At 44.9% G+C, this 16,282-nt stretch overlaps 1 protein-coding gene and 1 long non-coding RNA gene across 3 annotated transcripts in view; both read right to left on the bottom strand.

Annotated features, from left to right (window-relative positions):
- LOC123384755 overlaps positions 1–3,949 on the bottom strand; it is a 30,722-nt gene extending 26,773 nt beyond the window's left edge. Inside the window, exons 1-2 of the long non-coding RNA XR_006596261.1 lie at positions 3,606–3,949; positions 3,419–3,509 (exon numbers count right to left, since the gene is read on the bottom strand). This is a non-coding gene — a long non-coding RNA (uncharacterized LOC123384755). The remainder of the gene's footprint in view (positions 1–3,418; positions 3,510–3,605) is intronic.
- An 8,625-nt stretch (positions 3,950–12,574) lies between these two features.
- TRAPPC11 (trafficking protein particle complex subunit 11) overlaps positions 12,575–16,282 on the bottom strand; it is a 47,951-nt gene continuing 44,243 nt past the window's right edge. For both annotated transcript variants that reach the window (XM_045055203.1, XM_011281376.4), the window contains exon 30: positions 12,575–13,581. In XM_045055203.1, the coding sequence (XP_044911138.1) occupies positions 13,537–13,581 (45 nt within the window). In that variant the 3' untranslated portion in view covers positions 12,575–13,536. The remainder of the gene's footprint in view (positions 13,582–16,282) is intronic.

The following is a 16,282-nucleotide window of genomic DNA, read 5'->3' as shown; positions in this document are numbered from 1 at the left end:
TTGTTGTCTTCCAAGGGGTGGTAAGGAATACCTGAGTAGATACAGTACCATGTCAACTTCCAGGGACGTTGCCCTTTAGGCAAAGAGCACTTGTTTCTTGTGATTCTCCTACCAGCTTGCTCCACCAAGTTCCTGCCTGTCCCCATGGGATTTGCACTGGACTGAGAGACAAATGAATGACAAGACTGCTGTTAATCGCAGAGAACCGAAACAGAAAGGGAGATCCTCCCTCTTACACGCAGTTCAGAGACATTCATCTCTGCCATGCCCCTTGGATTGAACGGAATCCAGCAACTGGTTGTGCAAAAGACAGGATCCGCTAGTAATGGGCCAAACAGCTTTTCTTAGCGTTGGCTGAATCAAGAATGTGCCCTTAAACATTAAATTCTCTTAAGGTCCAGGATCTCTGCCAAATCTTGTTACAATAGAAAAAGGCAAGTCAAATCCTGACCAATTCATGGCATTAGGTTAAATTCCTTCTAGGTAGCACACTCTACAGTGTTTTGTTTTGTTTTGATTTGGTTTTTGAGGTGGGGGAGAGGCAGAGGGAGAGGGGGAGAGAGAATCCCAAGCAGGCTCCATGCCCCATCAGAGCCTGATGCAGAGCTCTATCTCATGACAGTGAGGTCATGACCTGAGCTGAAATCAAGAGTGAGACACTTAACCGACTGAGCCACCCAGGTGCTCCTACAGTGTTGTGACCAGTGTTAACCCACCATATTCACGCAGGGTAGAGCATAATGAGGGGGAATAAAACAATCTCTTTCAATGAGGCACTTTTTCCCCCAGAGACAACAGGTAGCAAAATGAAAAAATGGGGGAGGCTGGGTGGCTCCGTCGGTTAAGCATCTGACTTCAGCTCGGGTCATGATCTCATGGTTCGTGGGTTTGAGACCCGTGTTGGACTCTGTGCCGACAGCTCATAGCCTGGAGCCTGCTTCTCTCTGTGCCTCCCTCTCTCTCTGCCCCTCCCCTGCTCGTGCTCTCTCATTCACTCTCTCTCTGTCAAAAATGAATAAACGTTAAAAAATTAAAAAAAAAAGAAATCACTAAGAATCTAGCTGCCTTTTTACATTAAAAATATTTTAATAAAAAAATCAAAATACACAGTGAAGTGCCTAGGCGCCCAAGGTCCAACTTCAGTGATTAGTTCAAAGCCAATCTCATTTCACTTACCACTAACCAAGAACCTCAGATTATTTTGAAGCAAATGATTTTATTTTATCTACATATCATTTTATTTCATCCACAGTGTCATTGTCATGTCTAAAATAGCTGACATCTCCTTTTACATTATCTAATTAGCCTTCAGTGTTCATATTTTGCTAATTGCTTCAAAAATGCATTTTTATAGGTTCATACACTGCAGTTGAGGTTTCTCAAGTATCTTTCAGTGTATAAGTTCCTTCTTTCCCTACCACTTGCTCTATTCTTTAAATTCTATTTGTTGGAGGAGCTGTTGTCCCCCCAAACTACCCATAGTGTGGATTTTGCTGCTTAGTTATAGTGTCACTTAATACTTCACCATATTTTCTGAAAATTGGTAGTTACATCTAGAAGCACTATCAGAATCAGAATCAAGTTTTGAGCAAAATTACTTCAGTGAACTGTGTATTTCCATCAGGAGGCATATAGTGTAAAGTTGTTTCTCTTTTTTGAGATGTCACAAGCTATTGATAATCATTACCAAGAGTCATTACTAGCTGGAATGCTCCCATAGGAAAAATTATTCTATCAACTATGTGGTTACCCTAAAGCACAATTCATTTAGGCATGGCAAAACAAACACTTAAATTTTTTTTGGTCAGTTTTCAAAATAAGATGGTTCTCAGGGCACCTGGTGGCTCGCTCAGTCAGTTAAGCGTCTGCTCTTGGGTTTCAGCTCAGGTCATGATCTCACATTTTGTGGGATTGAGCCTCACGTTAGTGTTAACGTGGAGCCTGCTTGGGATTTTGTCTCTCTCTCTCTCTCTCTCTCTCTCTCTGCCCCTCCCCACCCTCTGTCTCAACAAATAAACTTTAAAAAACAAAAAACAAAAAACAAAAAACAAAATAAGGTGGTTCTTTAACATCTTCCAACATGGCCTATAAGTTTGTTGTTTCTTTTATTTGAGTGCCATTGTGAATTTATAGATCCATTGGGAGCCTCTTCTGGTTGGCCCCAAGGTCATTTTGGCCCCAAGGTCTAGCAATATTTGGTTATTCCCTGATTTCTGGCATGACAAAATGTTCTGAACTCATCTTTACATATCTTGATTTCAGAAGAGGAATCAGCAATTTCTACAAAGATTAGCTCCCTTAATTGCATTCCTAGCAGGAAATATACATTTAAAAAATTCTGTCTGATCAGTAAATAAATCGTTGTTCAACTTCAAAAAGTAATAGGTGTGGACCTATCACTTTGTGGGATGAAGTTCCTGAAGGCAGCGAGCTAGACTTCCAGGGTGTGCTGGTGGAGAGAACTTTCTCCCTCCTGACCAAATCAATAAGGCAGCTGGCCTCAGTTTTGGATTCTCTCTCTCCTCTGTATCCAGTTCAGTAACTTGAGTAACAAGCAATTGGTTGTTAACTTTGGTACTTCATCTGCATATTTGTTCTTAGTAATGTACAAAGACAGCGCAGCTGACACACTTCTGGGCATCTAAGTCACCTCCTGGCCATTTATGGCTGCATCCAACTCCCTCTGGAGCCCCATACTAGGCACTGGAGAAGAAAGAGGTGAAAAACAAAGAGCTTCTGTCCAGTCGGGAGGCAGAATGCATCCTTTAAAAAGTCACAAGATGCACAATATGTATAGGAAATGCTAGAGGGCTCTGGAGGGCGATGGAAGGACCGTGAAGGCTGTGGAGGAGGGCGAGGTGCAGCTGAGCCTTGAAGGATCCCTGTGGCAGAGACGATGCTCTATCACACCATTTCTACTTCCTGGGCACCCAGGGAGATGGCATTTCCTTACTTCCTCTGGCCACTGGAATGTGTGAGTGAACATTCCAGGCTTAGCCTTGAAGAAGGAAATAATGACCCCTCAAAAATGTATCTTTTTGTCTTTACCTTGCTAGTCTCCCTCCCATCATGCTCTTCCCCACGGGGGCCCCTCTAGCCAGGCCTGTGCCTCTGGGCAGGATGCTTCTCAGGGGGGTGTCTGTAGTCACAGCTCACAAGCAGACATGTCTGTGCCTCCGAGTTGAGTAGAATGTTCCTCGTCTCGGACATCTAACAATTCTTTCACCCAGAGGGAATTGCAGCGTTACATTTAGACATGTAGAACCTTTCACCTTCTCCCAAAATCAAATGGCCAAAAAGATCCACCTACTACTCCTGGGAGACTTTCTCAAATAGGAAGAGAGAGCTGTGAGTGGGGATATAAACTGCTTAATCACATCCTCATCCTAGAATATTACTCAGCCTTCGCACACCTTACCTCCAGGGTGACTGTCATGGGTCACATAGGAGCAAGGTCACGCCAGGATCCGGCCACTGACTCTCTTCCCTCTGGTGGCTGTGATCCTTTCCTTTTAAAAATAACATTTATCATTTATTCTCGTTAGAAAAAAAACACATCTGCTGAAAACACAACAGAATGATAAAACAAAGACAATTAAAATCACCTATAATCCAGTAACTCCAAACTATAGTTTGATGTGTATACTTCCGGTCGTTTGGAACCCCCTGGGTATGTGTGGGCCGTGTTGGTTTTGTCCTCTCAGACAGGATCCTATCGCACGTGGTTTTGTAGCTTGCTTTCTTCCTCAACGATACCGAGTGACGGTTTTCCCGTGCTCTCGAGTATTTCTCTACGACCAGATCGATATATCCGGAAGACAGGTGGTTTCACCAGGGAGGAGGGCCCTTGTCACAAAGAAGGATTCGTCTGTCCAGGCTCGGGCCGCGCTGGGGTGGGCGCCCAGATCTGCCAAACCCGACAGACAGGACAGGAAGGAGAAAGGAGGCCCCGGCGGGGGGGGGGGGGGGGGGGGGGGGGGGTGGGGTGGGGAGTAACACCGCCAGGCACCAGCCTCGCAGACGCTCTCCCTTCTGGAAGCGCAAATCCCAGAAGCACCTCCCTGCGTCTGCCAGGAGGCCTTGCAACCGGCTTGCGGCTCTCCCGCCCTTGCCTCCCTTTCAGATACTGGACGCTGTGCTCTCACTTGTCTTCAGTTGGGCTTCTGAGACAGGTGGGGTGAGGGGGCGTGCGGTGACGGGCGGGATTAACACCGGGGTGGATTGTAGGGGTGGGGGGTGGTATAAATCAGACGTGTCCTCTCTCTTTCCGGACCGTGCTGCTCCCGGAGAGGAAAGGTCGACTTAACACGGCTTCACCTCCTAGGTGGCCTTTGCAAAGTCTCCAGAAGGCATTTTGCGTTATGCTTCAGAAACGCAGCGGGGGCCTCTCAGGGAACTGCGGGCCGTGTAGCTTGTTGGCAGTGGCTGCGCCGTCTCTCAGACAGAGGCAGGCGTGCACCGGCGGCGGGAAAGCGAGTGTCTCGGCAGCCTGGGGCTGCGATGGCCACACCTGGTCCGCGCGTGCGCGGCGGGCATGGGCGCGTGCGCGGCGGGCATGGGCGCGTGCGCGGCGGGCATGGGCGCGTGCGCGGCGGGGACACGTGCGCGTGCGCGTGCGCGGCGGGGCGGGGTGGGGGGGGGGTCGCTGAACCCCGAGACCAGAGCGACTGCATGCGCCGCGCTGAGACGCCCTCCACCTGCAGCGAGTCGGCTGCTCACGTCCGCTAAGCGCGTGGAAACCTCTATTGGCCACAGGCGGTCTGTTAGAACAGAAAGGTTCATTGTCCTGAAGTCACCCAGCCTGTCTGACCACTTTGGAAGTTTCTTTATGCTCCGCGGAACTTGGAGGCAGTTGTCCCACCGGCCACTGGATTATTGACGCATGAGCTTTACCCAGCAAACCTCTCTCGGAAGGGGCGACCCTGGTTTAATTTTCCACGAGGCAGGGAAAGCAACGCTTGAGAAGAAAAATTCTGCTTTCCCAGCGCGCTCGAACTTTAAGAACAGTAAACACTCCACTACTTGACCGGGTGGGGGGAGGGGTGGTGGTTATTGACCTGAAATTACAATTTTGTGGGAAGTGGTTGTAAGCAAGTGTGCATGGACAAGAGTGTCCTCGGACCACACTTTCTTCAGACTCCTGTATGCACCGACTTGGCCTGCCCTTGGGCTTCTCTCTGACTTTGGAGAATCCTGTTTGAGCAAGAATCCTGCTAAATCAGTTTAGGGGGATCCCCGACCCCCAGCCTTAGTATCTGATCCCCCTGGGCTGCCTTCAGCAAAAATTCTGTGGACGGGGCGTCTGGGTGGCTCAATCGGTTAAGGGTCCCACTCGGTTTCAACTCAAGTCATGATCTCACAGTAGGTGAGTTCGTGCCCTATGTGTGACAGTGCAGTCTGCTTAGGATTCTCTCTCCCTCTGTCTCTGTCTGCTCCTCCCCTGCTCATGCTGTTTCTCTCAAAATAAATAAACTTAAAAAAAAAAAAAATTCTGTGGAGTTGGTCTAGCAAGAATCCCCCAACCCCTTCTTGGTGATTTTCCATCCACTGACCCCCCACCCTATGCCTTGCCTGTACATCCCCATTTGTCCGTTTTACAATTGAGTCCAACCTCTCTTCCCTACAAAACCCCATTGTAGGAGCCCCTCTTGAATAAAGAAAGGCTGCCTGTCTCTAACATGTCCTGAATAATTTTTTTAGCAGGTTTCTAATGGTGTATGCATGCATGTGTGGGTGTGTGTGGTAAAAGATCCATCATGTAATGATTACATCTTTAAACAATTAGTATAAAATACATTCATTAAACAATTTCATTTTGCTTCCGTGTCAAGCTCATGTGCTTTTCCAACGTAATAATTTAGAACATCATATAATACTGATTTTAAGTGCATAGTTGAAAAAGGTTCACAGGAGTGAAAGTCTGGTATCAGTATCAGTTTGAAGAAGTGATCTCATTGATTTTATCCGTACAGCTGAAGATTCCTTGCAAGCCTTATTTTTCAAAGCAGAAGCATTGCACGGGTGAACATAGGCACAAATATCCCTCTGAGTTGATGAAGCCAGATGGAGGGTGCTGGGTCTCTTTTAAAGAAGGTGAAAGCTGCTACCAAAAGTGTCATAAAGCCATCACACCAGCCTGACGTTCCGGTCTTCCAGGTCCTCCAGCTTTTCATTTACATGATTACTTCATAAGAATAGGGCCAAAAGGAGGAGAGCAAACCAAAACAAAAACCAAAGCTCTTGCATAACATTAGAGATTTAGTGAAGGCACCAACTTACCACTCTGAATATTATAAAGAGAGAATTAAGTTATTAAAAATTCTCTCTTACGTTTTAGGGTAATTAAAAAGACTTAGTCGATGTGGGGAAAAAATACAGAATAATCCCAGCCAGCAGGAATAAAATGTAGGATAGCATTTAAAATTTTCCTTCTGCAACTTCTGGTTCAGATAATTGCCATTGATGGATGTTTCGCTGACAGCGTGTACTAAAAGTTTCAGGCTGTCATCCTCTAAGCCCACTGATCAATCTCAGCATCACCAAAAGTGAGGCAACCAGACATGGTGGCAATAGGATGTGCAGCATATCATCTGAGATATTCTTACAAAAAAAGGGAGGGGGGTGGGAAGCAAGGCAGGAAGGGACTCAGGCAAGCTTTGGATTCTAACCCTCAGACCACAGGAAATACAGGAGATAGAGCAACAGGTTAAATGACACCCTGGGGAAGCAATCAGCCAACACCAAAAGGTGAAATATTTTCTAAGCCAACCGACCCCATTTCTTCAACACCTCCCTTTGACGTAAGGGATAAAACGGGGGTGCTGTTCTATGTTATATGACACTGAACAAAAACAAAACAAAACAAAACAAAAAAACAAGACTTAAGAAACGTAATATAATGGAAGACCTTGTTAGGATACTGGTGAAACTATAGAAAGACTACTCGGTCAATCCTTGTTAGGATCCAAACCAGCTATAAAAAGACTACTTGGTCAATCAGGGAAAACTGAATACACATTGTGTATTAGACAATCTCAGGGAATTATTGGTAATTTTTTAGAGTAATGATGCATTGTGGTTTTATTTTTAAAAGGCCTTTTATGGGTGAAATTAAGAGGCTGAGACTAAATAGTACATGGCAAAGTACGGATAGCTGCTGAAGATGAGCACAAGCATGGAAGTGTGTTACAGCGTCTACTTTCGTGTATGTTTGGAAATTCTTACGATAAAAAAAAAAGGAAATACAGGGATAGCCATCAGAAGTGGAGAAAATAGTGTCCACGCGGTCTGAGTACCTGCTGGTCATCAACACCTCTGATAAATGAGCTATCACAGAGCTCCTCCTGTCTTGTCTTTAAATAATTCCGTATTTCATCTTGAATATAGAGCTGTTTATTTCTTCCAGTTAAATTTGCCATTTCAGATTCAGTCCTTTGAGACAACGGTTGTTGATGATCATCCAAGAGCAAACATTTCTCAAACTACAGGTCTTCAATCTGATGAGCGTGACAAAGCCAAAAAAGACCAGCGTCATCCCCAAATCCTTGAATTTCAACAGAAAAAGCCCCGCTGTCCAGTAGCAGTGGTGGTGACGGTGACAAAGCTTCATTCTTTCAGTTTTAAGTGAGTTTCGTGGCCCTTCTTTCTCTTATCACTGAGTATGAACCCCCTGGATAGGGAAACAGCACTAGCTTACCTGATAGCCAACAAGTCTATGCTAAAAGCACCTGGCATGCCATCATGCTGGCAGGAATGGGTGCCAGCCAGCACATCCTTCATCCCCTGGAAGGCTCTCTATGGATTTGTCGATTTTACAAACTTTTATATGTCCTCCCAAACCCACTCGCACAACATTATCTGTACAAGGGTAATGGAAACGCATTCCCATACAAGAAAGACACAATGATTTTCTTGCAAATATGAAAACAAAGCTGATGTTGCTCCTGGAGGAAGCCCTTGCCTCACCGAAGCTTCCTCATTCCTGCCCTGTGCTCACCTCCACTGTGGCTCCCTTCTACCTTGTATTTTTATTCTTTCCTTAATCGTGGATATTTTCAGACACATCCCAAAATAGAGTGAGATGAACCCCCAGGCACCCTTTGGCCCACCGTTAACAATTATCAGAACTTTTCAAAATCTTATCTTATCCATTCCTTTCAGACCAGTTTCTTTTAATTTTCTTACCCACCCCCCCCCACCCCCCCGGAGCATTTTAAAACAAATCGCAGCCATCCCAGTAGTTTCCCAGTCTCCTCCCCACTGCTGCATTTTTCACCTCGTAGTGGAATTTGTGTGCATGACATTTTCCCCTGTTGCTCTTCAGGAGGAGGGGGTCCTTTATGGCTTTGGCAGCAGCATGGAAACTGGCCCACGGTAGGTGCTCAGGAAACACTTGGAATTGAACGTGCGATTAAGGGCAGCAGCTTTATTGCTGGAGACTTAAGAATTCAGAACACAGGTCTTCGCTCACAGAATGCACGATGCCTCGGTCATCAAAAACATACTCATCCAAACACTCAGTATTTAGGACTCGGCACCGGCAGCCTCAGGACGGTGGGCGCGTGGGGTGCCTGGACTTGAATCCCTGCCCTTGGCTGCTTGCGGTGGATGTCACTGGGAACGACAGATGGTGGGTTCCAAAGATGGCTGCAGAATCTCCTGTCCCCCACGCTTCCCCCTCCAGAGGTGGAGTTTATGTTCCCTCCTCTTGAACCCGGGTGGGCTGGTGGCCGCAGTGGAAGTGATGTCGTGTGGTATCCAAGGTGAGGTCACAAAAGGCGATGCGGTTTCCTAGGGCACACGCGCTGGAGCTCCGCGCGGTCCTGCAAACTGTCCGTGGCCCGCAGATGGCTGGGAAGGCGGAGACTCAATGAGCACAGATTCCCGGCCGGCCCGGGCCACTTCAGAATCCTGTTCCATTTGCTGCCGTTCTAACTCCAGTTACTGTGGGACCACGACGGCCTTACAGTGGGAACTGCACAGCCCACCCTTCCTGAATTCCTCACCCCCTGTAACCATGAAAGATAATCACTGTTGTTTAAAACCACTAGAGGCGCCTGGGTGGCTCGACTGGTTGAGTGTCCCACTTCGGCTCAGGTAATGATCTCACAGTAGATGAGTTCGAGCCCCGTGTCAGGCTCTGTACTGACAGCTCGGAGCCTGAAGCCTGCTTCAGATTCTGTGTTTCCCTCTCTCTCTGCCCCTCCCCTGCTCGTGGGTTCACTCTCCTCTCTCTCTCAAAAATAAACAAAAAAATAACAAAAATTAGGCTTTAAAAACACAAAAACAAAAAAAAACCCTTAACTATTGCAGTGGCCTGTTTTGAAGAGAAAACCAGACCACCGGTCTCTATGCCTCAGTTTCCACTTCTCCAAAATGTTTCCTACACAGTAAGCTATTAGGAGTATTAACTGTAAGAACATCACTGGCACATTATAGCACTCAAGAAATGTTGGCGATCATCATTTGGGAAACATACATCGTTTAGAAATCCTGACCAACCTAATAAAGATAGTATTCGCAAGTTTCCATTTGCCATGCCTGCTGATACCTTTGCTAATACCTTTTGAATAAGGCTTGTTACTACATAATGAAAAATCAACTTCAAGGTTGCTAGGAGTTCTTTCGGTAACTGAAGAGAAAACAGAATTTTTTAAAAGATGCTATGACTTTGCTTCTACTTCTCTGTGTGGGAAAACATGCTTGAGAAAGCAGAAACAGTAAGCTGAGTGGAAGAGAAAGTTTCTCACAAATACGATCTTTGAAGAAAACCTAAAAACACGGGGTTTTGTACTCATGTAGTGAATTTTATGGAGCTCTTTAGTACGTGTGTCTGAGAATGGCAGTGTCTGCTAAAGTAAAAGGAAGATATTTTTTGGAGCTCACCAAAGGACAGCATGAGTATCACTTGTTAAAAATATTTCCAAACAAATCCGTATGTGTAAAAAAAAAAAAAGGTATTTGAAATGCTAGGATAATAAAATAAAATGTAAGCTTCTTTTCTTATATATCTTCCTGCACAGGATCGATGATTTTTTTACTTAGCATCCACTCATAACACTTTAGTTGGAGAGGACTTACGGCATGAAAAAAAAAAGAGAGGGGAATAGGAGAGAGTACACATCTCCATCTGGTGTCACGAAGTCATTTAACAACCTCTAATCACTAACGTTGCACATACCTGCTTCTTGAAGATTATAGTCGCTACTAATTATTCACTGTACCATTAAGTAATATAACTCCTAAGTAGTTTCTACTCTAGGAGTTGGGACACTTCAGGTGCCTTTTCTGGGGTTTTAGCTCAAGAGGGGGAGCTTCAGAAAGGTATTACCTGGGACCACATAGCCCACACCATTGAAAGGGTGAGCCTGACTTTTCCACTTACAAGTGGCCCTTCTCTCATTACAGTGCCAATGTAGAAATCACAATTCAGAATTCTTAACAGCTATTATTAGGGGCATTATCTCGACTGGAAGACATTTTATATTTGGGATGGAGATATAACCTGGGCCATGAAAGACATGACTGAATTAAAACTAAAGAATCCCTCCTTCAAGTAACATAAAAAACATTTTTAAAAATCTACTCTAAGAGTCAAGCTCCATAAAATCATTTAAAGAATTTGAGGATAAGGAACCTAAGATTTTCTGAGGAAAACTGAGTTTAAATTGCAAAGTGAACTTTTAGGATCATAAAATATGGGTTTAGGCAAACAGAATTGAAAGGGGCACCTGGGTGACTCAGTTGGTTAAGCATCCAACTTCGGCTCAGGTCATGATCTCATGGTTTGTGAGTTCAGGCCCCACATCTGGTTCTGTGCTGACAGCTCAGAGCCTGGAGCCTGCTACGGATTCTGTGTCTCCCTCTTTCTCTGCCCCTCCCCTGCTTGTGCTCTGTCTCTTAAAAATAAATAAAAACATTTCCTCCCCAAGACATTATCATCCTCATCTTCCTCGTGACATTTGACACTGATCATCTCATCTCTAGTAGTGCTCGCCATCATGACATAGGAGTCAATGGGGCACCCGGGTGGCTGAGTCGGTTGAGCGTCCAACTTCGGCTCAGGTCATGATCTCGCAGTCCGTGAGTTCAAGCCCCACGTCAGGCTCTGTGCTGACAGCTCAGAGCCTGGAGCCTGCTCCAGATTCTGTGTCTCCCTCTTTCTCTCTCCCCTCCCCCGTTCATGCTCTGTCTCTGTCTCAAAAATAAACATTAAAAAATAAAAAATAAAAAAAAGAGTCAAAGTTCCATGGATACCTCCCCCAAAATATAATTCTTTAATTAAAAATGTATACCCCTGAATTGGTGGAGAGCAATACTGAGAACCAAACGGTACCCAGTAAAAAACAGAAAGTAAGAGATTTCCACGCACACAGATGATTGTGGCTGATGGCACGGAGGCAGGAAGGGAAAGACCGTGAGGTCCCCTTTGGCCCTTGTAACCTGAGTTAATCAGCAGCTCTGGAAACACTGAGGCAGTTTTGATTCTGGGGCCCAGGGAAGCTGCTGATCTCATGTATTTTTGAGTAGAAAATAAGAAAACAGGAGCACTCCTGGTCTGGGAGAACTCCTGGCTGGGGAAGGGTTACTCTATTGCCAGCTCCAAGGAAGATGAGGGGAGGTGCAGGGCTGTGCATCTGGTGCGTTTGCAGGAGCAAAGAGTTGCACACATCACGCTCACAATAACGTTAACCGTTTTTACGGGAGTGCCGGTGATTCATTTGTTCTAACACCTACTTCGTGTTTGACGACAGCAGTGTTAACACGTGAGATCTTTATTACATAAGCTCTGCATCAGACCATCTTCAAATTCAAAGGAACCTGTGAATGGTTCAAGCTGCAGGTTATGTCCCATTAGTGGGTCATGAAGTACAGGATATATAATACAAGAGTATATAGAATATATTGTTCCATGGCATTTTTGCTCACGGTTTTAGACACTTACATATGTTATATATATGTACACACATATATGCTCATGTATGTAGAACTGAACTACATAAACATCAACAAATTCTGATAACATGAACCCTCCAGGAGGTGCATGAATATCATCTACAGTCTTCTAATGATAATAATAATAATAATAACAACAATGATAATAATATGATAGATGTCACTGGTTGAGCACTCCTGTGCGTCAGCTACTGTTTCCAAGCTCTTCTCATGCAGTAATTGTTACTCTCCTCCTAAGCCTAGGAGATCGGTAGTACCACCACCTACATCTTACAGATAAGAACACCAAAACACACAGAGGGTAAGTAACTTGGAACAGACCTCACAAGCAAGCAGCAGAACCGGGATCTGACCCCGGACAACCTGACTGTGGAGACGAGCTCCCCGTGGCCTCTATCTGAAAAGCCAAGACCGCAGGGAACTCACGTCCTCCTAAGACCACCAATCCCACTGTCCGGTCTCCTGGAAGGTTAGCAGAGTCAGTTCGGGAATGCAGAGCTCCTAATTTCCAATCCTACGCTCTCCCTAGACCTCAGGCAGCAGTATTCTTAGTAAAAGATGCTTTGTGAAGTTGAAATCAAACAGGCTCAAAATAAATAAAAGATACAGACGAGCATACTTGAAAGAGAAGAGAACATATTTATTTACATCACTACTTCCTTTTTACAACTCCTACACTTTTAAATAATAAAATTTTCCAGGAAATCTGGTAAGTTTTAAATTAAGATATTTTAACAGAAGAAAATTTCCACAATATGATTTTTATTTACATGAATTTCCAAGAGTTTTAAATTGTTCCTTTTGAAACGGCCCAATATAACTAAAGCTCTCATTTAGATCTTGTATCTTTTTCAAAAACTGTTAGCTTAAGAAATTCAGCTTATAATCACATCCTTATAGTTTAGATCCTGACAGACAAAAATCTTGTTAACACACTTACAAACCTGTTTCATAACTGATCCACATTTGGGCTACAAGCTCAACCTATTTCACATGTTTTGGTGCCAAGCAAAGATTTTTTTTTTTTTTTTTTTTAGACAGCTTTTAAATTGCTTTGATTAAAACTTTCTGGAAGTTTTCCGGATCAGTCATACAGCTGCTTATGAGTTTATATATATGTATTCTCAGCACACATCCAGTCGGTGAGGATGGGCTTATGTCCAGTTCAGTCAACTCTAAAAGTGACTCACGGGGATTCAGAACTTCGCTGGGGCAGATACTAGGGCATTTTCCTCTCCTTGGCCACTCGTATTTGGGATGCTTACGTTTCCTCCAATATTGCACATGCAAATCACTTACTTTTGAGAGAACTTACTATTCATAAAACGGCTTCTAACAATAACAATGGTCTGACATCCTTCCATGTCACACTGAGAGATTTCAAATATTTATTAGTGAAACTAGAAGAGAGGATAGATTTTCCTAATATTTTAAGCATGAGTTCCTCCGAACAGTTGGTATAACATCCATCAAAAAATAGACAAGATTAATTTTACCATGATCAAAGATATAGCTCACAATGAAAAACATACAGTTCTGGACACCTTCTCTGTAAGAACAGCCGACGGCCAGTCTTGAGCATCATGCCGCGGCAATAGAGGCATCATCCATGAGTCGACCCTGTGGCTTTAAAGTGGGAAAACAAAACAGGTTTACAACACAGTAACAACAAAAGCTCTATCAATTGAAAAGATTCTGAAATTCTTGGAACTGTGTCCCAAAAACAGAATAAAGTGTACAAGTATCAGAATCACATTGTTTTTCTCCTTCTCCCACCCCAGTCTCTCTGCACTTGAACCTGGGGATGGCCGACTGCAAGCCTAGGTGCTCCCCCCTCGTTCCCTCTGACACCACAGACGTCACCCGCTGGCCACACACGCCCACCTGCCAAATCCGCCTCAGGCACTGTTTCTCTTCACCTAGTTTTCTAGCAGCTACTCTAGCACCGGGAGCGGGTGAGAGGGAACCTAGTTACCATTCCCGCTTAAGTGGCAGCCTTATTCTCTCTCGCTCAGGGCCCTCCTGCACCTCAAGCTTTACGCAGGCGACAAACCTGAGCTGACAGACAAGTTCTTGGGGATTCAAGGTCTCCCAGTCTCCTGTTTGAGAAAGAGCGGTCCGCGATGAACCACGGTGTCTAACAATGAATAGCGCAAGGATAGAAGCAGTAGATGAAAACAAAAATTTCCCCTTCCCCAAGGTCACTGGAAAAACTTAAACCATCACATGAGCAGAGTAAAGGCTAAGCAGGAAGAAAAGGTACTGTAACTGTACTTAGGGTATCAAACTTCTGACAGGTAAGCAACACCTCAGGGTGTCAACAAGTAACTGACAAAATGAAACTTTTTTTAAAAAAATGCTTATTTGTTTTGAGAGAGAGAGAGAGAGAGAGAATGAGCAGACTCCACACTGTCAGCACAGAGCTTAACTTGGGGCTTGAACTCACAAACTGTGAGATCGTGACCTGAGCCGAAATCAAGAGTCAGACGCTTAACCGACTGAGCCACCCAGGTGCCCCCAAAATGAAATTCTTGCAAATAATTTGATCAAGCAGATGTATGTCAGCAGACCTTTGTGGTAACGCACGACAGAGATGGCATTCAAGACATGAAACAGAACAGTGTGATAACGTCATCAACAAAAGCCATTTACTATGCTTTATGCAGAATGATCCCCAGGGGACTCCCTGAGGTAAGGAAGGGAGCACTCCTGCCTCCAGTTTTGTTGCTGTGCGTCTTATGCACGTATGTGTGTGTGTACGTGTGCATGTGTGTGCGTATATGTACGTGTGTGCTTGTATAAGTTAGGCCTCTGACATCTGAGGCAGGAACGGAAGGAATGAAAGCATAGGTGCTGGTCTTTTATACGTCATGTCATCTTTAGTACTGACAGAGGATGTTCAGTTTTAGAAAAAGAATAATGGCTCAACGTGGCTAAATCCTTACGAAACACAGCTTTACAAACAGAAACAGAAGACAAGAACGTCATGCAATGAGAAGACTGGAATCTACTTTTCAAAGGAAGAAAAATATTCATCCGGCTTCGAAGGAGGGAAGCGCCGTCCAACAGAACCTTCTGTGATGATGGAAATGCTCTGTGTCAGTGCTGTCCAACATGGTAGCCACCAGAACGCTGACTTCCTGAGCACTTCAAGGGGGGCTGGTGCAACTACTTTTTAAAGTAAATTAAATTATAATTAATTTTAATTTAAATCTTGACAGGGCACACGTGGCCAGTGGCTGTCATACTGAACAGCACGGCGCTCAAGTTTAGCGAAGATGTGAAGGGATGTACAGCGCGAGTAAGACTGTTCGCTAAGTGGCGAAAGGGAAACCCTTAGTCACTGTCCTTAGTGTGACAAGTAAAACAACTGTAGTTCTGACTCTCCCCGATAAAGGAGCTGGCTCTGAGGATCCCAGCCAACTTTTCTGGCAGTAGTCAAGCTACTAGAAGGTACTACGTGGATTTAGGAAAAAGAGCATGCAGTTCAAAAGGGCACGTTAGGTACGTTCAACCTTGCAAATGTTTATTGTTCTGGAACCTTTCCTTAGACTAAAGCACTACCCAGAGGAGGTTTACTGTGGAAGAAAATGAGAAGACTGAACCAGCAGGAGTGGGGGCTGGGTGGGGTGTAGGGAGCCCCACATGGAAAGGAATGGAGGAGATTAACTGATGGACCTGAAATCCTGATTCCTCAAATCAATCCACTCTCACACCTCAAACAGGCTGTGTTTGTACACCTCTGTCTACGTTGATACACGCTCTCACGCTAATTAAGCTGCACTTCTGAATTTGGGAACGGCAGACCTCAGAAGGTCAACGGCGAAAAGGACATCAGAGGCCATCACTTCCCCAGTGCTCCCCACCCGTCATGAGATTTTTTTCCCCGCGAGGTGACCTCAGACATGACAGGGAGGAAGAGCAACAGACATAGCTTCAGAATGTGAATGGGCAGAGATGTTAAAAAAGCCACTGCTATTGGGGGGTGGGGAGCGCAGGGGGTGAACAGGAAACCTCTGTACTTTCCACTCAATTTTACTCTGAACTTAAAACTGCTCAAAAAAAAAATAATAATAAAGTCTCTTAAAAAGCTACTTTTTTTGGGGGGCGCCTGGGTGGTGCAGTCGGTTAAGTGTCCGACTTCAGCCAGGTCACGATCTCGCGGTCTGTGAGTTCGAGCCCCGCGTCAGGCTCTGGGCTGATGGCTCAGAGCCTGGAGCCTGCTTCCGATTCTGTGTCTCCCTCTCTCTCTGCCCCTCCCCCGTTCATGCTCTCTCTCTCTCTGTCCCAAAAATAAATAAAAGTTGAAAAAAAAAAAATTAAAAAA

The sequence above is a fragment of the Felis catus genome, chromosome B1, assembly GCF_018350175.1.
Source record: "Felis catus isolate Fca126 chromosome B1, F.catus_Fca126_mat1.0, whole genome shotgun sequence".
Lineage (NCBI taxonomy): Eukaryota > Metazoa > Chordata > Mammalia > Carnivora > Felidae > Felis > Felis catus.
The sequence above is the reverse complement of the archived record's forward strand: the minus strand, read 5'-3'. Positions and strand labels throughout refer to the sequence as shown.